Source organism: Plectropomus leopardus, chromosome 20 (genome assembly GCF_008729295.1).
Source record: "Plectropomus leopardus isolate mb chromosome 20, YSFRI_Pleo_2.0, whole genome shotgun sequence".
In the NCBI taxonomy this organism is placed as follows: Eukaryota; Metazoa; Chordata; class Actinopteri; order Perciformes; family Serranidae; genus Plectropomus; species Plectropomus leopardus.
Genome location: NC_056482.1, coordinates 5,230,616 through 5,253,343, shown reverse-complemented (window position 1 = coordinate 5,253,343; position 22,728 = coordinate 5,230,616). Strand labels below are relative to the sequence as shown.

The following is a 22,728-nucleotide window of genomic DNA, read 5'->3' as shown; positions in this document are numbered from 1 at the left end:
ACCCACGTGAACACTATTGCAAACTAAGTACATGACAAAGAAGCTCAAGGCATCAACCTGGCCTCTAAAAAAAATTCCCAAGGTCCCAAACTGATCAAGCATTTGTGGGATGTGCTGGTACCCTGGAGGTACCCTCAAGGTACCCTTGATCCATGGTGGGGTCCCCTTGAATCGGACTGGCTCTGACAATATATTCTCGTCCCAAGTCATCCTATATAGCCACTTTGACAAAAGCATGGGTGGTTGAGGCCATGACACGCAAGATGCAGGATGCTTGATCAGTTTGGGATCTGGGGACTTTGGAGGCCAAAGTGGACGGTGTGAGCTTTATGTCACGTTCTTGGGTGGAACGTGTCAGGGGTCATCCACATGACCCAAGGTATCCAGGCAGAACGCTTCATTGATACGAAATCATCATAGTTTTTCCACTTCACCTGTCAGTGGTTTTCATATTTTTGCTTATTGGTTATATACTGTATGTAGGTCCATGAAGTGTTGATAAAGGCCACAATTAAGAAATGTAAGATATAATAATAAAAGACCAGAAGCAAAATGTCTCCATGCTTAATGAACAAAGAGAGAAAAAAATCTGACAGTGCTTGCTTCCCACAGGAAATGAGAGCGTTATCACAGATTTTAAAGCCCACAGGAAGCTATAAATAGTACTGCTGTGCTGTTTGTTTATTGGACATTTAATTAAGGAACATAATACCTGAACATTTTTTAATTGCACAGGTATGCGCGCCCTATAAAGGAGTGACACCTTGCATTGGGGCACGATTACATAGATGATCCTTTTGTGACAATTACCACACCTCCTAAATTAAGCTTCAGGCCACTACCTCTGTGCAAGATGTAATTTTTGTTTTTTAAGTTGGCACACCAATGCAGTGATTGCTGTTACACCTGATGCAACACTAAAGAAAATGATAAAAAAGTAGTTAAATGTTTTCGGTGGATTTGTGGGAAAACACCAGTGGTGGAGGATGTATTCAGATCCTTTACTGAAGTAAAAGTACTAATAAGACACTGTGAAATACTCTGTTACAAGTAAAAGCCCATCAATGAACTTGAGTTAAAGTGAGTAAGTAGGAACATTTAGTCAAAGTATTAAAAGTAAAATTTCAGAAAATCTTCAAAAAAACAAACACCCAATACACTTAAATATATTCTAAATAAATTAGAAAATGACTTAAAATTATTTTAAAAAAAAGGAAAATAAAATAAAAGTTTATTAAAAATAGTTGCCATTTCTGTCAGTCATCTCATTAATTAATCATTTAAACTGTACTTTTATAAACTGTTGGGTATGCAAAAATCTTAATCTTTAAGATAACTAGTATTAAATCTTTTTTTTTTTAAAAAAAAAGAAGTGTAGTGAAAAGTATAATGTTTCCCTCTTAAATGTAGTTGTGTTATTATAAAGTCCCATAAAAAGAATAGTAATGTAAAGAACAAGTATCTCAAATTTGTACTTCACTACCATACTTGAGTAAGTGTACTAGTTACATGTCACCACTGGAAAACATGACAACAGGAATATCAACAAATGAGTCATGAAACTTCAATCATATTTATTTGAATTTATTCATATTACATTATAATTAATGAATGTATTATACAAATATAATATTTCAGAAAAACTTATAAACAACACTCTCCTTGAATGAAGCTCTGCTCCTCATATGACTAAGTTAGTAATCCTTAAATTATAATTTTAGTTTATTTACACTTGCATATTTAGTGACAGCTAGATGTAATATAATCCAGAGCAGAGAATGTCAATAAGGCACAGTATATGAGAGAGCAACGTAACGTGAGTGAGCTTTAACATGGTGTTGGAGTGTCAGAATAATAATCTGAACGGATGTTCACGATGAGCTGGAGATGATTTTCTTCAACTTCATCACCTCTTCAGTGGTGAATTGCAGCAGAGAGAAGCGGAGCTGGGATTTACCATGAGCACAGCTGAGGGAGCCATGTCTGGTTTCGCTCCCTGGACTGTGTCTTCATTATAAGAAGCAAAGTCTTGCTGATCTGTGCAGGGACTAGAGTCAATACTCACTTTGATGAGAGGAGCCTGGGTCTCTTTGTCAAAGGCATCCCAGCAACTTTGGCCTTGGGGGCTGTGTGACTTATTGACATCTTGCTGATTAACCGGATAGACGTCCCGGCTTGCTGCATTTTTCAGAATGCCACCTGAAGGCAAAGGCTTGTAGGTGGAGAAATGATTTTGGCTTGTATTGTGTTGATTACTGGTAATCTGGCTGGTTGGTATGGGGCTTGGCAAATTCCTTTGCGTCAGCCGCAGATCCTCAGGCACAGAGCTCCGGTGTTGTGATTGATCTGAAATGTCAGATTGGTGGGGAGGACGTCTGTGTCGGAGCAATTTCTTTGCCCTGAATATTCATCCTGTGGAGGGAAAGTAGGTAGCTGCTTCGCTCCGTGCATCAGGGCGGAGGAGCCACACAGCCTGAGCCAGTTATGGAACACAGACAGCGGTACCTCAATTTCCATCTTGCCCCCATTCTCTCGAGGGAGGCTGGGCTGTAGGTGGCTGAGATTTAGCTCCCTTACTTCTGGACTCCTCTCCCACTCCTCTTTTGGCCGGATTGTAAAGTCTGTTTGCGGAGAGCTCGGTTTTTGTTCCACTGTGGTGCCACCTTTCTCTGCTCTGCAAGCAGAATCATACGTGGGGCTGCTTGAGGCTGTTACAGCTTTAACATCAATGTCATATGCCTCCCTGGCTTTTTCCGGGTATGTTGTGTCTACCACACCTGCCTCACCACCTTGTGTCTCACATCCATCACTTCTCACCTCCTGTGGTCGATGAGGAGTATACAGAGGTGATGGTTTGTTCAAAAACTTTGGGTTCTTGCTGGATGAAGTTGGGGTAAACGATGAGGCGGGGCTGCCGTTGGATTCTTGCCTGGATGCTTTAACGCTAAGGTTCAGAGGCTCAGTCAGTCCAGATGTGGTCTTGTACTGTTCTGCCAGGTAGCGCAACTGCTCCAGTGGCTCCTTAAGCCTGTCTGTGGGGTCAAGCTGAGATGGAGGGAGAGGGACCCAGGGTTTTGGGGCCGGCGGGGTATGTGGGGTCATCACTGAGGAGGAGATAGGGACATGCGGGGGCAGAACTGTGTGGCTTGGGTGATAGTAGTGAGGGTAGTGGAGCGGCAGAGGGAAGACACTCCCATGTCGGTCTGACTGGAGGTTGTGATGGTTCTGTTGAAAAGACAGGAGGTCAGTCAGAGGTTGCAGGAATAGTTGAACATTTTAGGGAATATCCTTATTCCCTTTTTTGTCAAGAGAGATGTGAAGATGGGAGGATTTATATCACACCCATTTCCTTAACCCTAAATATGAAGCTAAAACCAGTCTAGACAGGCAACCCCTGGAGTCATCAGGAAGTTGAACTGTCAATTTTACAATTGTACTGATCATGGATGTATATTGAAGGTTCAGCTATATATATATATATATCTATATATATATATATATATATATATATATATATATAAATATAGCTTTGAACACAAGACCCTTTCATTTCTATAAGAGTTGCTCAGTGGAAGATGTAAGTCAAAATGGTTTAACTGCCACATAAAAAATACCTAGATGATTTGGGGGTATTTGGGGATATAGCATTAAAGACTTATGGCGGCTGAGCACAGCCAAGCAGCCCAATTCTGCTGGCCAAGCGGCTCACTTCTGGTTTGGCCATCCACATACTTGAATGGGGATAAAATTATTTAATCGTTCAGCTCTTCTTTACTCTGCAAGTGTTATCAGACTGAATGGATCAAATCCTGAAAGTGAAACGAGTCATTTTGTGGGCATTGTGATGCTCAAAAAAATGATCTGCTAATTAACAGACGGTACACTATTACTGCCAGCAGCATGCTTTGAAGCCAATTTTTGTATAGTGGCCAAACAGTGGAATTTATAAATTTGATTCGATAACCCTCCATGAAGTCTAGAAGAGTAGCACGATTGAATGGTGTTGTCCTCATTAAAGTTTGTGGAACGCCTAACTACAAGTAGCCGGCATGGCCGAGGGAAGTCTCTGAAGCACCTGCTTATTGGCCATACAGTGTGGAAGCAGTGCCGATCATCCTGGTAATTTTATATGCAGTGGTTGAAGTTTTTTGGATTCATGCACCAATGAAAAACTTTCAGGGGGCCGTGCCCCCAACGCTGTATCCAGTTCACTTTATACATCCATGGATACAGTGTGTTAATGAGAGTACAGGCTATGTGTCTTCCTCTGTTTAAAGTTTTTATGCTAAACTAAGCAAATCTGATGCAGGCGTCTGCTACATATTTAGCAATTAAGCATATTTTCGAGCATGTCAAACTTTTGCTTTAATGTATTATTTAATGCACTATAAAAGAAAAACGTTTTACTTACTAGGACTGTGTAATAAATTGGGATCGTGATAAAGTTTTTGAATGCATTAGAACCAGGTTCTTTACAAAAATAATCTTTTTATTATTGTATCATATCATACCACTTATTGTGCATTTAGAACCAAAACAGCCATTTCAAGATGTAATTAGTCATTTAAAAAAAGAAAAAGGATATTAGATTATTTTATTTACTGATGTTTTGCAATTTAATTGTTTGTTTTTTATTGTGTACTTAGGTCTCCCCTGAAAATGAGATCTTGATATCAGTGGAACTTACCTGATTAAATAACATTTATTTTATTATAATAACATGAAGCTAAATTTGCAACTCTACTTTTACTTTCCTATCTTGCTTAAGTGTAAAATATTACCAACCTGGTGCAGAGGTATTGATAGCAGTTTGCGTTTTGCCGGCCTCTGGCCATCATCGAGCTCTTTGAAATAGTGGAAGTGCTTCGGCTGATTACGTGGCAACACATTGACAAGTACGCCTGTCGTGTGGCACTCGTATGGCAGCAGCAGCCTGCACAAATAACACATGCATCAGATGAGTGTGTTCAGAAAACAAACCCCCCACCATCAGCCTCACACAAATTTAACTCACTTCTCGTAGTGCCTGCGGGTGCAGGTGGCTGCACTTGTGCTGCGTGGGTTTCCTCCGAGCGTGTTGTACACTTGTTTCCACAGCTGCTGAGCTGTCACCTGGAAGAGTACAGGGAATTTGACTGTTTGTGACTTCATAATTAACAAGAACATTAAAAGTAGTATTAGAGTGAGTATAGTTTTAACAATGAACAAACATGACTAAACAAAGATTCATTTTATTGTTTAAAAAAATCAAACATGCTGTTAGTAATATTCACAATATTACCACTAATATTATATGGTAAAATTAGAAAATAAAGTAATTACCTGATGGTAGCCACCCAACTTTTTGACAACCTTGAACATCACAAATAAGTCAACTGGAAAACAGGAAAAAAAATTACATAATCAAATACACTTCATTATTAGATTGTAGGGCTATTACAGTTTTTATTATCATTTAATCTGCAGATTATTTTCTTAATCAACTGCCTTATTGTTCAGTGAAATATCAGTAAATGGTGATTAAATCTAACATGATGTATTTAGATTGTTTGTTTTATCTGATAAAGTTCAACCAGAAATATTTATTTAAAGACAGCAAATTCTCACTTTCTAGAAGAAATCTGCAGAATTTGGCTGATAGATTATTAAACAGTTGCAGATTATGAATTTTTGACTAATGTTTGAAATCAGAATTACTATAATCACAGTTAGATTTACGAGTTTATATCCATATACATTACAGTAGGATGATAAATACTATATATTAACAATAAAAAAGGTTTAAATAGTAGAGGACTTTTTGGTGCATAAAGTGAAATTCATTAAAAAACAGCCTCTGCCTCAAAATGTGATAAAATATTTAATATTTCAAATTACTTTGTTTGAAGCCCAGGTTTGGGATCCTCTCTATGGGTGTATCTCTCTTCTTCATGAACAGGTAGAGATCTTTAAGGAATCGCTCCTCCGTGATCTCCTCTGCCGGCTCTTTGCTTCTCTCCTGTGTGATCTCCCTGTGCGCCATTTCCATGTGTGTCTGAGAACACGAACAGAAAACAAAAGATTATGTGTTAGCTGATGATCAGGACTAATGTATTTAAGTAATTTGAAAACAATCATAATATAAAGCAGCTCTGTGTTTACAGAAGTCTGAAATATGATGCACAGCGCCACTTGACCAAACACACCTCGAGACCTGAGATTCTGTGGCGACAATGCCTCTCTTTCTCATGGTTACATCATCTTGACTGATGATTGTCAAACAGAGACTTTTGACCATATATCAAAGTTTTATCATGTTTGTACTTGCTTCAGTAGAGTCAACCCTGTCCCTTGAGACAACATACCATTGAGATGTTTTTGAGATGAGACTCAAAAACGGCATCAGTGCCCTCTTTCATTCCCTAGTTTCCACCAATTTGTAAAACTGTTATGAATTTAACTAACATGTCAATATCACACTTTAAATTTCACTTCAACTAAAAATCTATTTAGCGAGTTATTCCAGTTCTAGTTCAGAATCTTTGTTCGTTTCATTTAGTTAAGTATTTTATCACTTAGTTCCACTGATTTACTAAAACATAAATATGTTACTGTATCATATCCATTTTTAAACACGTGCCTTTTATGATGTCAATAAGATAATGTTTTTCAAAATAAAGCAAAGACTTACCTTAACCTTAACCCCTCTCTCTTTTATTTCTCTTAGGTTTTATTTTATTATTACAAAATAAGAGTTTTTAAAAAGGGCCTCTACAAGTAAATGCACGTAACCTAGAAACGGACAAGTGACATCAGCTTATGTTTTCACAACAAAGGCGACTAGAGGTGGATTGAAAATACAAAGGCAGTACATCTAGCATCATACTTTTAATTCTACCTAGCACAAAGTAACAAATAAAATAACAAAGTAGCTCTATTCTGGTTGTCATCTCAAATATTGTTCCTCACCTGTGTTTCCATTGTAAATAAGGATGGATCATATTATCTCATAGTCCTGATGATGAAGCACAAGCTGTTGCAGTGTACAGGTTCCCTCCAGTGTAGTGAAAGAGACGAGAAATCACTGCAGCCAGTTATTAATGTCGCGTCACGTCAGCCACACACCTGTCCCAGTATCTGTGTGACAGTGTGGGTAACTGACAGAGGGGGTGTTTACTCCAACGTCTTCCTGCTGAGATTGCTATCGTCGAACCAGTCGAGCCTGTTCTTGAGCAAGTTCCCAAAAACAGTGCAGCGGAATATTCCACAGAAATTGGCAGAATTGTGAGTGGAATTGTGTGCTCATCATATTTAAGTAACAGGGAGCATCGTTCAGTGGAGTTAAGCTTGAAAATGTGTGGGTTTACATCCACTCAAGGACAAATGAAAGCTCATAAAACACACAAGTTGTTATTCATCATGTCATAAAAAGGAGATTTGTACACTGAAAAAAGGATCTATTTGTTTTCACACAAAGAAGTTAGTGTCTTAGCTGCCTTAACATTTTAAGTTGACTGAATTTGAGAGGACAAGTTGAGGTAATATTAAGATGATTCAACTTGTCATGTCAAATTCAGTCAACTTAAAATTTTAAGGCAGCTGAGATACTAACTTCTTTGATTTTATACTGAAAAACACTGCAGCTGTGGATGATTTTAGTACAGATAAGTTGCATTCTAATACTGCGGTATAATGTTAAGCAATATATGTTTGCCGTGAGCCTTGACAACATATTGAGTGTGGTAATTATCAATGTGGAATCAGGAAATGTGAGATTTAGATAGCTGACTAATAAGTGGTTGGGACACATTGCATACAGGTGATGGGCCTGGTTTTAGAGCTTGATTGCGTTTCTAATTGTCAAAATTATCTTCGTTTTTTTAAATACAGTTATGACGGAGGTTCTAAGGACATCTATTGATGTATGACTGCTTTAACAATCAGTCTCATGTTTTATTGGTGCAATTAGGCAAACCCAAAATCACATGGCCATCAAGTCTCTTGTGTAACATCTATTAACCACAGAAAGTCTTGATGCAAAGTTATGACTAATATTTAATTGGAAAAACAAATTGTGTTCAGAACTCAATGGTCTGTCAATCTCATTCATACTTCTTAGAGAAGAGGAGGGGTCGGTTTATTTGAATATAGACAAAGTCGTTGCTGAGTAAACCGCCCGAAATGCACAAAAAAGTTACTCACACATAATCCTTTACTGACCCAGTTACTTAAAAAGTCGTCCAACTGGGTGGTACACTGCCATCTGTCAACACTTTCTGTAAACATTTTGATTAAAGTAAATTAAATTAAATTAGGGTGTTGCCTCAGAGAATGCAATAAAACAGGAACTATCATTACTGTTGGGTGAATTATTGTTGCGTTACCTTCTCGTAGTGTTTTTTGATTGGCCTCTGTCTATGACACTGTTCAGGTCAAGGGAGTTTTCTGGGTGTGGCACTGCCCTTATCAAAACACACAACATTATGTAAGCACAAGTTCATTGTATTTAACTTGCAAGAATATGTATGTAAACGCCTGACATGGATACTGGAAGATGGATGAATGGGTGAAAGTTATGTAAATGCCGCTGAGCTCTGAATGACTGAGATTCTTTATTGCTAGTTGTCTCATCTGATTACAGTTAATCACTAACGGTTACATGCTTGAACAGCATAGCAAATTATTTAAGTATGGGTGAATACGAATGCATGCTTGGAAGAAAACAGTTCCTTGTGTTACCGATGTTGAGGTGAAGAGGTCATAAAACATAAATGGATTCCAACCTAAAAAAAATCTATATTTAGAGAAAAGAAGCACGCGGTGTATATACAGGGAGTGGCAGTTTCAATGTAGTCAGTGCATAGGACTGCATTAAGTTTGTTTGCATAGAGGCAGACTTAAATAAATTCAAGTAGCAGGACACATTACTGCTGATCCCACACATCAATCTGCAGCTTTTTTTCAGGTTTCAGCCCCACGGGTGGTGCAAGGGCAGCACCACAAAGAAATTACATTTCACTTACGATTTTCTGTCTTTCCTTTATTCAGCCGCTGTTTCATATAGCACTCTTATTTCATTGTACAGTTACACACAGTGCACTCCCCCAACCCCTCCTCGCCCTGTTCCCTGTCTCTGTTGATCAGATCCAAAGACTGTATATAAAGAGGGATGACACGCCCCCCACTTACAACCATTATGCTTGAGTGAAGCTGAAATATCCCATATACATCCGCTGCCAATCTGCGCTGCTGAGGTCATTCGGAGCTCCATTGAACATGAGCACATGGATTGGTTGTCGATCATGGCAGAAAAGGCCAATTTTGAAGAACTGAATAACTTATTAAAACAAAACTGATCATAAAAACAAACAATTGAACAAACATCAGCGTGATGAGAACTACCTTCAGTGACAGAAATCATTTTTGGGAACAACTTAGTTGGCATGTATTTTTGTAGTTTTTAGTTTGGGCCTATGTCCCATTGACTAACATTGAGGGGCGAGCTTTATGACCTATACTGCAGACAGACACCAGGGGGCGATCCAGACTGATAAGTTAGGGGGAACTGACATGTTGTCCATTTTTATATTCAGTCTATGATCAGACCACAAATGAGACAAGAAGTTGTCAGCTGGTTAGCCACCCCACTATCCCCTCGCCACACTCTTCTTTGCCCGTGTTGCGGCTCATATTTGGTCATTGCAAAAATCCCCAGCACTGGGTGTCACAGCAGGCTGGTGGCTGGTTACAGTGCTGGGTCTAACCTGTGTAACGGCAGCAACGTAAAGTTTGCTTGAACTGTGGTTTGCGCCAGCTGGATTTGCGTCGCTGCGACCGCTGAAAGCAGATCTGTTGCCCTCTCTTTCCAGTGATGTTGTCTTTAATGGCGAGTAGTGAGGTCGAGGACACATAGTTATTCAAAGCTCTAGCTAATGTTAGCCACATAAACTTGAACTTGAAAGCTTTGGCTCTGTTTAGCAACATATTTTCTCAGTTTCTGAAACACTTTGCTGATATTGACTTGGTCATTTATTGTCCGTAAGACTGTATTTTTTTTTTTTGTTTGTTTGTTTTGTTTTGCAGTGTCGGCAGTTGTTGCCTATGCTGGAATAGCAACTTTCTTTGCAGGATTCTTCTCCGTGGAATCAGACTCTTCCCTTAGGGAAGTGCACATGCATTTCTAAATTTGTAGAAAAGCCAATAGAAACACCCTCTCTCTGAAATGACATTGGCCAAAGTTTACAGTCATGGCCTAGACTTATCTTAAGCCTGAAAGCAGAGCCGAGAGGAAATGCAGGAGTCTGGTTTCTCTCACATTACTTGAATTACAATATGCTTAGAGTTTGTAACGGTATTTTTGACCGATAACTTCAAGATTAAACTGCTTACCTGTTATTCAGTTAGCTTCTTTATACTAAAATAGCTGCATGATAAAATACATCCATTAACGATGAACCAATCTTGTCAGGAAGAACCAGAAATTAATAAAAAAGGAAGTACCCCGACAGCCAACTAGCCAAGATTCAAAGCTAAAATATTCTCCCACATATGTTTGCTTAGATGTGAACTTGTGGTTTCTCTATTTTTCCACCTAATTTGTTGATTTCCAAGTTTTCCAAATTTGTCAGTCTGATTATTATTTTAACTTCAAAAAAAGAAGAAAAGAATCAGAGGTGTTTGTTATGAATCGCTACCTGTCCTCAGCTAGCCTCATCATACATAGCAAATCCCATAGCCACACCAATAAATAGTTAAGCTCTCAACTAAATCCAGTAAGAAAAGAAATCTCTGGTGCTGCCAGCCATTTCCTGCTCATTGTTTAGATTCACAGGGCAGACATACCACACCCTAAGCATAACATGCCAATCTAACACAAAATGACTGGCATTGTAAGCTACAGTATGTGTATTTTGCTGCTTGATTTGAGTTTCTCAAAGCCAGATATTTTTCACAAATCCACCCAGGGATAAAATGGCAATAAATATTGTCCTCTCAGAAAGGGCCCAAATGCACGCCCAGTTCACTTGGGGTATTTCTACCCACTAGTGATCACAAGTAATTGGATGCAACTTTAACTTTAAATTTAGGAATGACAGATTGAATTACGTGGAACACAACAAGTTGTGCACTGTGAAAATAAACAATTAAACGAATGAAAGATTGCTGCATGATAGCGTGTTTTAGGATCGCGATACACAGCTTTTACAAGGGACAAAAAATGTGCTGACATTTCCTCAGTGAGACACCTTATGATAAGATCTCCTTGACAAGTTAAAATTAACACTTCCTTGAATTGGCTTTGCCAGTTGAAGGCAAGTCAAGGACGCGTGCTGAGTCAAAACTGGCCTTCTACAATACAGGTGACAGAGAGGACTTTTTTATGTCTGGGGTTGTTACAAAAATTAGACAAGTAAATCCTTTAAGAACTGAAAATTGTTGCAACAAAGAACTCACACAGTGTCTTCGCTGAGTCATTAATCCCACTACATCATCACCCTGGCGGTGAAACAGTGCATATTAGTATTCACAAGGAATGAGATCCTTCAGGTTTAACTTTGTTCTGCTCAAGAATGACCAACAAGCTTAGTAACACTTCCTTTTTTTTATGAAACTTTGTTGTATAAGAATACCTCAGAGGAATATTCCACAGTTATAATATCAGAGACATTTTATCATGGATACTATGCTGTATACTCTCCTGCAGATTTGTGGAAACAAGTCACATGTATTGGCCTGGAGTCAGACTTGAGTCACAAATTTAATGATTAAATTTATGTTTTTTGTTTTTTACTATTTTCAACCTGATGATGTCAAATTATCTATATTTATCATATAGAGAAAATACATGATATTTCCACTAGGTGCACTGTCACAATCAATGTTGCTGCAAATCATTGACATATCTCAGACTGTCATCATCAAAACAAACAACAACCTACAATTCTAGTGACATCATGACAAAAACCTGGCATTTAAAGGGTTAAAATTCTTTAAGAAATTAATGGATATTTGATATTTATGATTTGGACTGATTTTGGTTAAAAGATAAATTCAGTGAAATTAGAAAATCATAATAATGTATAATATTTTTTATAGCCTGATTTTGAAAAGTACACTTTATGTGAAAACTGCTATGAGAGTGAGCATTTGACACTGCACAAAAAATAATAATGTATAAAAATCATTGTTGCTGCTGATCATTGGCATACCCAGGCTATGATAATCAAAGAAATAATAATCTACTTAGCATGTAGTATTTAAAAAACCCTCAGAAAATAGATAATATTTTTTTAAAGCTTGAGTTTGAAAAGCGCATTTTGTGTGCATGGTGATACGAGTGTGTGCAATATTAAAGCAGGCCCTATGCACATTAAAAAAAAAAACAAAACTATCAAATTCTTTTTTTAGGTACAGCCATATTTTATCATACTATATGTAGACTTTGGTAACATGGATTTACTGTTCCATATATTTCTGTGTGTTTTCTGTGTGTCTGTCCCAAAGATTAAATATAGTTGGGGCAGGGTAAAAAAAAAACATATTTCATGCATCAGACAGTTAATAAACAACATGTAGCATTTTTGCTAATTGAAATAAAAAACTGTGTTTTTTTGACGTGGTCTAAAAAATTTCAGTATTGTACTGATAGATCTGTGCATAAAGTGTGTCTGTACCAGATTTCAATACTTTTAATCACTGAGAACAAATGTAGAATTTTTCCTTCTCATACTAACTACATATAGTCTTGCTCACAAAATAAATATTCCCGACCGCCAAATAAAACATGTTTATCCATTTATGTATTTTAGGTCACAGAAAGTATAATTCGTGTCCTGCAACTATGTCACCTTCATCCGTCAAAGCAAAGCCGTAGCTGTTGCTTTAATTGATGCAGGTTGAGTTGCAGGTGTGACTAATTACCTGGAGCTGCTACATCAGTGTTAACTAATTGTACCTGTGCTTTTCCTGCAACGTTTGTCAAAAGGTCTGCAGTGAAAATGGGCCGGTTGCAGTTTTCCAGTCAAAAAAGGGTCAAAATCTAAATGTGGAACTTTGGAAACAACCTGATAGCTGTGTTAGGATCACGGACCTGGTGGATTACATTTGTAAAAACAATAGTCTCCAGTATTTTCAGAAGTTTGTGGACTATGCAGGAAAATGTAATATTTATTCCTGGCAATAACAGAAAAAAAGAAGAAGACAAAAATATCAGGTGTTAAACTCTGTAGGAGTGCATGAAAAGAGATCAAACAGGCTAAATCAGATGGATTAGGTCCAGAGATCTGTTTATATAGTTGTGCATGAATCACTAAAATAAATATTTGAGTAGTGGATGAATATTTTATGAAAATTTAGTTTCAGTGGTGCTCAGTGTGACTGTGTTTTCTTTCATTGACAAGCTTTAAACTTGACCCTGAAAAACCTGCTTCGACATCTTGTGCTGCTTTCAGACGCCTCTCACAAGCTCTTTAACTCTATTAAACCTGAGCAAATTGATGTGGTTTCATGTGGTTCAACATTGGGGGGGGCAAATAACCAAATTAGCAAGAAACATTCCACAAAGTGGATATTAATCTTTAGAAAGAACAGTTCAGTGTTTCTCATGTGGTTCCTCATCAAATACTTGTACTTGAGTGTATTGTAGTTGTTCCAGGAGTGCAGCAGTAGCTGTCTGCCACCCTGAAAGAAGGTCTGCCAGGTCATAAGCAGGATGCTAACTTACTGGACCAACCTTGAATCATGCAATGACAGGTCATTTACTGTGAGTCATGCTGATCATGTTATACATGCATAAAGGGCATAGGAGATTTTACTAAAAGTGTAAATCATTATATAATAGGGAATAAAACGTGACACAGTAGTTGTCTCTAATCTCACCTTAATCCACAACAAAACCTCCACCTCATGTGTTTCACTCCACTATAAAAAAAAGTTGTACATGTTTTTGACCAGATGAGTTGTTTCATGAGTTGATGCTCCAGTGGAGACATACAGTAGTGTCACTATTAAAAGCAACAGTGACAGTAGCTGCAGGTGGTTTTATTGATGCCAACGCTAAATCAACAGGCTCTTCGTTGGTAGGGTGACACTAACAACTTTTGAAATCCATCATGTGTCATCTTTTGACTGTTAGCATTCTGTTTGTGTTGCCCTTTTGAAGACAGACCAAAGTTACTGTAATCTGATTTAGTTCCATTCACATCACAAGAAAATGTAGCCCAAACCTGATTCTCTCACTCGCATGTGACACAGAATTTTTTTTTTTTTTCAGATTTTGGCCTGTTTAATGTATGGTTTAAAATCCCATACATATTGTATTGTATTTTGTGGTCATCATGGTATTTTCATGTGTTTTTACCATAGATTCATGTTTTTTCCACACCAAAGTTAATTGCATAGGCACAGATTGCTCACCATAGAGTGTCACAGCAGTCAGTTAGATGCAGTCATGCGACGTCTGATAGATGCAGTTCCGACAACGTCATGCGGTGTTTGTGGAGTAAAGTATGGCATTTCAGCCGTTGGCATCTTAGTTTTTGGAGACTGAAGTGACCATATTTTTTACAAAAGGCTGGCGCTGCAGAGGGGTGGATCGGACTGAGAAGTTCAAGACACTGTTAACGGAAACTTTGTCACTCAGAGTGCCTCGCCCTTAATTACGGGTAACTTAAAGCTTTAATAAAATGTAAATGACTGAATTATATAAAAATTAACCTCCTATGAACAAGAAAATCAAGTAGAGACCAAAACTTCTTTTTGCACCAGGCTGTAGACATGTTTATTTGTGCTGTAAAGTTGGGTATTTTAACATGGGGGTCTTCATGGATTGACTGGCTTCTGGAGTTGTCATTCAAAGATCAAAAGTTTTTGGCACTTCCATGTTGGCTTTGTTTTTCAGCCCCAGAGGTTGCTACTTTGTTGAAACTACAAAATATTGCCATAGCTGTATCGCTGCAGTATGCTGCCTTTGTCCCGAGCTAAACGAGCCTGACCTCTAAGCATGCCAAGCTCCAAGCCATGCCTATTGTCATGACGCAGACAGAAATATTGGTCATATCAGGCCATCCTAAAGTTAACAAGAACTGTTTCTCTGTGAAACCCTCCACATTGTGACCCCATCACTCCTGACTCCTCTCCCTGACCGTAATAATTAGTTTAGCAGTGGATATCTCTGCAGTACAATACATTGGCATCTTGGACATGACATCAAAAGTGTGACTTCTTCACGCTCTGTTCATAGGGTTAGTTCCTTTTTTTGAATGTTTTAAACTAAAATTTTGCCCAGATTTTACAAATTGCATATTTACGCCCTGTAATGTAAACATAGCCTTTGACAATAGCCACCAACAGAGAAAAGCAGGAAGGCTTAAGGGTTAAAAGTCACTGCACACCACATTGGTAAAAAGTAGAAGTTCAGCCCACTTTGAGCCACAAGCTAATTGTAGTGAATCCTGAATGTAACTATACACCAGAAGATCTATAAGTTTTTAAGTTTTAGAACAAGTTAAAACAACAGTCACATGCTCATACAAACTTTGAAACAGGTTTTGCCTGCTGGAATCATTCTTCCTGTTTCTACTAGCCTTCCCTCTGCACTTTTAGTGGAAATGAACTGTGAATGGAGAAATTCAATGTATTGTGACACATTGGTACAAACCACAATAAATAACATTTATTTATTTATTTATTTTTTGCTTTATAATGTTTGTTTCTTTCACTCTCTGTCCGTCGTTGCCTCTCCCTAATTCTCGGTCCACATAAAGGAACTGTCTTCCTGATTCTCAGAGTGAAACACTTTCCTTTTTCCTCCTTTGTTGAACCTGTCAGACAAAGACAGCCGTGTTCAGTGCTCACAGTGAAAAGCAAATCTGTGATATTTTTGGTAATGATGCAAAATTATACAGAGACTTATCAATGATGCAGTTATTTCTTCATGAAAAATGGCCATTAGTAATAACTATAGTTGAAACATTTAGAATGACGTGCAACTAAAGGGCCATACACATAGACCTTTTGTATTTTGGCATTATGCTTTCAGGTTTTTTTGAAGGATTGTGTTTGCATTGTTAGTATGAATGGGTTTTAATAAATTATTTGAGGTCCCAGTTTAGATAAGATTTTAAAACAAGATATTAATAGAATGTAAAAAAGCCTTTTGGAATACTTTTTCTCCATTTGTGCTGATTTATGCCCCGTCCTGAAGCCAGTGTCAAATTATTATTCTTATTATTTTTAATGGGCATAAATTGTCTTGTTTATCAGCTCAAACATATGTAAAATATGTTTCATGTTATCTTTCATGCATCGGATTGCTGATAGTGTATTCAGATGCCTATCACATTCATCTGTGAAACTGAGATACACATACCAATGATGGGAGATTCTAGTTACAGTGAAAGGGATGAGTCACCCTGGCTCATCTGCTTTATACTGGAACTCCATGACTCACTATGGTGAAAAAACAAAGATCTTTCGCGTGAAATGTGTGACTTTGGGCCTGCTCGTTTGAGAAATTATGTTTTGTGCCGTAAATGGTGAGCACAGTCTTTTTGAACAGTAATCTAGGCTTTGTCACATGAAGAAAAAGAGAAATTTGGTAATGATGCGTCCGGGCAGCTGTATTAATGTTATTGTTCATGCAGATGTGCTTTCATTCTGTGTCAAAGTAAAAATGTAAATACTGCACTCTGCCTTTGGAAAACGCAGACTCTACAAACAAGCAAACAATCAGCTTTCTTGTCAACTTTACTAGTTTATCTAAGAGGATTCAACATTCATAGGTATTAAATATCTTTATTTTCCAGGGTGTCCATCTACTGCCAATATTCACATTGAAATGTATTCTTCTAGAATCAACAGCTGAGACATTGGTTACTGTTACTCTGCTAAGCTACTTACCTTTAGCAGGAGCTTAGCTTTTTTCCCCCTCCGTCATGAGAGGATTTAGCTCCTGCCTCTTTTAGTTATGTGCAATAACAAACTGAAATACTGAAGATGTCAGGTCAGCAAAATGAATAATTTTCAATTACACATAACAGCAAGTGGAAAATGTGTAGGTGCATTTTTAACTAGCTTCTGGTAAAGCTCTTCATGGCTTTCTCTTAGCATTTGGTTTTTTTTTTTTTTTAGCTTCAAGTTTAAGTCCATTTCTTTTGCTGTTGCATGAGCGTAAGGGAAGTAAGCTGATCTGTCTGATTATCTCCTATCAGACATAGTTGTCTGAGGCGTGGCCCCTGTATGTCTTCTTCTTTACACATAATCACTTCCTCCATTGTGTCGTCATCTTGCTATTTAATGGTGATGACATTCACGACTCTGCATAGCTTCAATTCTGAAATGCAGACATGCGCGCGCGTGTGTGTGTGGGGGGGCTTATAGAAAAGAACATGCGACACAGTCACACTCAGGTATTTGAGAATGTTATCAGATGAAAAACCAGTGTCCCGTTAAATGTACATGAATAGCACAAAGCTGTTTGGTATGTTCTGTTGAAATTGGCACTTAGACGTTGGCTTTGTGAAGCCGTGCTGTGCAGAGAATACAACCTGTTTCAAGGGGTTTATGAAAGCAAAGATTGAGCAGCTGTTGGCTCATTTCTGTTGAAAGAAACTGGTGTCAGTACTGGTGACAAACACGTTTCATTACAAACACATAGACAAAGTCCCCAAACTGTGTGATGGTTTATGAGTAATTTATGGTGCTCACAAATGCATTTTTTCAATTTGTCAAATATTGTTGCTTGGTCAGTGGACTTTACCATCTACATATGATGTGCTACATATCCTGCTGCATCTGTCAATTTTTGCCTGTTCAGTGCATTTTGTTTTAGCCCTCTAGATGCATACAGTCTTTTTCCAAATATACTCACAAATTTGGTAACGCTTCATATTTAAGTTTATTTTCTTGTGTAACATAAGCACAGGGCTAGGTTTAGAAATGAACATCATAGTTTAGCTCAACATTCACATGAACAGCAGGGTCCCTGGGTAAAAGTCCAGGGTTTGTTGGACCTTTCTGTCTGTCTGCCCTACAGGGACTCTCCGGCTCCTTATATTACATTGTAAGCATTGATGCTTAGTAATGACGCTGCTCTGCAGTATATTATTCCGGCACGAAAGGTGCCTTTTGTGTCACTGTCTGATGCCGAAATCACCGACCCAACGGTGGCATTTGACAAGCTGGAAATGAGAACAGGCTGATTTTTCCATTCCACAAACAAATACCAACCAATTTGAACATGTGCAAAATTATTTTACAAAAAACGAACCAATCTGAATAAAATACTGTATTTTGCAAATGTATTTCCAATTCCAAATACACTGATCTAGTAAGATTTTCAATTGAAAAGTTTCTTGATCATATAAATGTTTTTCTTTTTAAAGTGACTTCTTTCAAATGAACTTGTTCAGTATTCATGTAAAATACTGTGAAATACTTGTTCAAGTTAGATTGTTTTTTTTTTTAAATCCAAATTGCTACTTGTTCATGGAATGCAAAATGCATCTTAAGTGAATCACAAATTGTCACACATTTGTAAAATGTGTTTTTGCTTGTAGATTGGAAAACATGCATTTATCACCAGTATTGACATTAAATTCTTTCCATAGATTTCTTTACAGAACAAATGTGAAATTTCTAATAAATTTAAAAGGTAACGCATGGACTTTTTTGTCATTTTTTTTTTTAAGTATCCTGACATTGAGTGTTACGGACCAAACCATATGCATGCATGCATGCATTCACCATGAAACAAATGCAAAGTCCATTTTTGACTTTGAAAGCTGCATTGTTTCCATCAGTGTTTACTTATTGTCTTTTCTGGTGCATTGCTGCAGTTTTGTTTTGTTTTGCACATTAGCACCACCTGTAGGTCAGTGTTTTCACGGTGTGAAACCACTGCAGAAATATGATAACCACAAAAACAAATGACATCATACTTCAGTCCTGTAATGTGTCTTGTTTCGCTTAATGACTACACCTACTGCCACTCCATGCTAGAAGAATGTCACAAACTTCACCTTAATCATCTACCCTGAATGACAGAAACAGGAAACACACACAACAGATAATAAACAGGGTAATCACCTGCATTACATGCAACACGTGTCTTCCTGGTACATGTAGTATTGCATTACAGGACTTTGTTGTAGCACGATGAAAATATGTGTTCTATCGCCCTCTGTGCAACATGAGACATGGACTTGACATCATATCAAATGAAGAAGACAATGTGTCTTTCTATTTATGTCTTCATGCATAGACAAGTCTGCATCCAACAGTGCAGTCCTCTGCTTGAGTCATTTCTTCCAAAGGGTTGTAATATGATTTAGTACAAGGTAAATAGCAGGTAACAGATGTTTGTTTTAATAAGACTTTATTTCAAGGCGTGTGCATATCACTCTCATAACACATCAGTTCTGAAGACTGACGAAACCATGAATTAAAGGGATAATTCACCAATTTTCAACCAGCTTTGCATGAAAACAATGAGGGTAATATGTGTAGATGAACTGTGATAAACTTTTCTACATCTAAGCAGTGCTCAGCAGAGTTTCACTGGCTTTTTGTTAAACTACAGGCTGTACTTCTGCTTTCTACTGCTGGTGACATCAACGCTCTCCCCTCCACATACTTGTGAGGACCATCCATGCTACAATATATATATAAATATCCATTTCTGACTTTTGTTGATTATTCACATAGCGATTTGTTTTGTTCACTTCCTTCATACTATTACAACCCAGCATTTCTTTTTAAAATTAATTGTAATTTTTATTTATTCTTTTTTTTATTCCTAATAATGTATTTCCATTATCATATTTTTGCTATATATGCCATTGGTATTATTATTGTTATTCTCATTATTATTATTACCATCATTATTAATAATATTGTTATTATATCATTTTATCCTAATTTTTCATTCTTTTTCTTTCATTGATTTTCCCCTTGCACACAAACACAATCACATATAAAGACATTTGACAAATCTTCCCAAATTAAATTGGCAAGATATTTGATATGGAATAATTAGATCACAATTTCCCCCCTTTTTTTTCTTTTTTGTTATTGTTTGTTGTTGTTGTTGTTGTTGTTGTTGTTGTTGTTGTTGTTGTTGTTGTTGTTGTTGTTGTTCTTATCACTGCTGTCGTTTGGTTATGTCATCTTGTTTTTCTTTGCATGCCCTTAAATGATATTCCCCAGCTCATACCATGGTTGTATCTGTAAATCCACCACTGATTGATTATTAACAAAACTTTTTTACTGCACAGCTTATCTCTCACCTAAAATGTTTTTAGAAAAACATTTTAATGTTTTTAGAAAAATAATTTAGTGCCGCATTTAGCTGCGAGAGTATGTGAATGGAGACTTAAAAACTGTGTTTCTCACCTTAGATGTTTTCAGAAACATGTTTTAGTTTACCGTTAACTGTAATACAAGATTGTTTCTGACTGGCCCTCTGGCATTGTTTCACATGTATGAGTGTGCATTATGTCACCCACCAACGGGAGTCTTTATTGGTCTGATGCATTCTGGTAGTTGTAGGTTTTCTACCTCTTGATCGAAAGCATCCCTTTTTCTCTGTTTTCTCTGGTTACGTAGCACTGGTTTCAAAAGTATTTGTGTCTTTCTACTGCATAGACAGACTAATTATATTAAAAGGCCATGTTTTCATCAGTGAAATATATCTTTAAGCTTTCTAGTTATAAGAATTTGGTCCACACACAGGGAGAAATTAATATTTGCACTGAATATGTGGAAATAAATATGCAACAGAACACATGCTTTATGGTATTCAGCTCTTTTAATCGACAACAGTTTTGTCATTGGTGACTTCCTGATAATACCAAGTGGTTTAAGTTCATTCCTCCACCACACAGTGGAGCTGTGGCTCAAGCTTTCATATTGCTTCAGCTGCACTGAAAAGCCTCTGTGACATGACATAAAGGTTAGTCTGAATATGGCATTTAAGATTCTGCATGTTTAATCTTAAATGAAACCTGCTACCCAGGTGTGTACATGTTTTCATATCTAATACTTTGCCCTGCATATGCTACCAGTGATCTGAAGGAGGCAACAAACAAACGCGTTAGGCTTCTTATTACTCTTGCGGTTCGTGTTGCTGATTTTCTGGTCATAGATAACATTTTTCATTTCTGCCATGTGTCTGCCCCGGCATCTATAGAAGACTGACTCCAATGCATAGGAAATGAAGAGTGAATTCGGATTTACCCTGCAGTGGTGGCTTTTCAAATCAACAGACCTTGTTATATTTGTAAAGGAACCTTTTCTCTGAAAACATGGTCGAACCCGGCTTTTGTTCGATGGTGACATCTATAAAAGCAAAATCCTGTTGCTTACTCCGCTTCTCCCCCGCATGGGAAGGTAAATTAGAATTTCAGAGGCAAATGGTTAGATTGACAATAGATATGTTTGGTGAACTGCTGCAAAGGTCATGCCAAAGAGGGACTCTAAATGTCAAACAGCCGTCTCTGAAGTTAAAGCCTTTGTAAGATCTGACGTATTGATATTATTTCCCAGACTCCAAAAATGTCATTACTGATATTTTGATGCAGAATATGCTTCTCAGATAAAGGTAATTGAACATGCATTGTCATCTGTTGAACTTCTGATTTATATGTGTGTAATGTGTGTGCTTTTGTTGCGTAACGTGTTTGGAGCGTTATTTTGAGCAAATATCAATGACCTTTTTTTGCCCTTAGTGCCCTTTCAAACCAAGATCGAATTTCTAACAGTGATAACCACCTGAGGCACTAAAAACCAAAAGGGGCATATTAAGAGTTTGGAGGGCATTTATAATGCAGCAAATGTCACTATTTGCATGCCAGCGAGTCTCTGAGGCAAGCTTCTCTTCACCAACTACACCAATAAATAACTATTTCTAGCTTTCCACTTGAAAATATACCAATCTTTTTATTTTCTTTTTCTTTTTGCCTTGCCTAATTGGGGTAATGATACACTCATCCGTTGGACAGAACCGACTGAACACAGATTAATAGTCGCTGATCATCTTATGTCAATTTCAAACCATCTGTTGTGATGACATCATGGGGAGCCGGCTGAAACAAATCCTAAATAAGGCCCATAAATAGCCCACAAGTGGGTGCAAGTGGGTGCTTGCAGAAGAGGGAACGCAACCTTTGTGTACCAAGAGCATGCTGGGAAACAAGGGACGCAATTAGTTTTGGAAGAGCTCTTCCAAATCAAAGTTTTTGATCATAGCTACTTGCAAATTGTTCTGGAAAAATATGTACGAATATCTGCTGAAAATAAATACAGTCTGTGTGTTCCAAACTTTCATTCTCAGTGTCTCTGTCGGGAAGTGGCGATGCATTGCTTTCTGCCACGGTGTCCTTTATGATGCTACCACAAAAGGGCACCAAAATCGGAAATTTTCTACACATAGATTAATGAAATCCCCCATAGACAGCACTTGGCATCCATGGCAGGATGTGGTAAATGGTGACAGCAGAGCAGAGTTCCCATAAGTACCAGTTGTCCTGGATGGAACTCTCTCAAAGGAAGTGAGATTAGGTCATCTTGAAATCTGTGCACGCAGATAAAGCCAAGGCCACATGCTTGTGTGGTTTAAAACCCTTACACACTGTAAATATTCTATACCTTCACAGCATTGACCTGCACCAAAAATCCCCCCATAATAAGTGTCTGTACCATAGAATGAAAGCACATTTTTGGCTCACTTTCAGAAAAGTCATCAAATTTCAG

At 37.7% G+C, this 22,728-nt stretch overlaps 1 protein-coding gene across 1 annotated transcript; it reads right to left on the bottom strand.

Moving 5' to 3' along the window:
- Positions 1 to 1,940: 1,940 nt before the first annotated feature.
- Positions 1,941 to 7,119, bottom strand: arid6 (AT-rich interaction domain 6). Its single transcript, XM_042509453.1, has 6 exons — positions 6,949 to 7,119; positions 5,878 to 6,034; positions 5,323 to 5,375; positions 5,015 to 5,112; positions 4,786 to 4,933; positions 1,941 to 3,225 (listed from the first exon to the last, which is right to left on the bottom strand). Exons 1-6 carry the CDS (start codon positions 6,958 to 6,960, stop codon positions 2,302 to 2,304), a joined length of 1,392 nt encoding a protein of 463 aa, XP_042365387.1. The 5' UTR covers positions 6,961 to 7,119; the 3' UTR covers positions 1,941 to 2,301.
- Positions 7,120 to 22,728: the final 15,609 nt, after the last annotated feature.

Excerpts from the sequence above, each read along its gene's own strand:
- arid6 (XM_042509453.1), bottom strand. Across the intron at positions 4,934-5,014 it reads ACCCGCAGGCACTACGAGAA|GCTGCTGCTGCCATACGAGT; the intron begins GTGAGTTAAATT and ends TTATTTGTGCAG. Across the intron at positions 3,226-4,785 it reads TATCAATACCTCTGCACCAG|AACCATCACAACCTCCAGTC; the intron begins GTTGGTAATATT and ends TCTTTTCAACAG.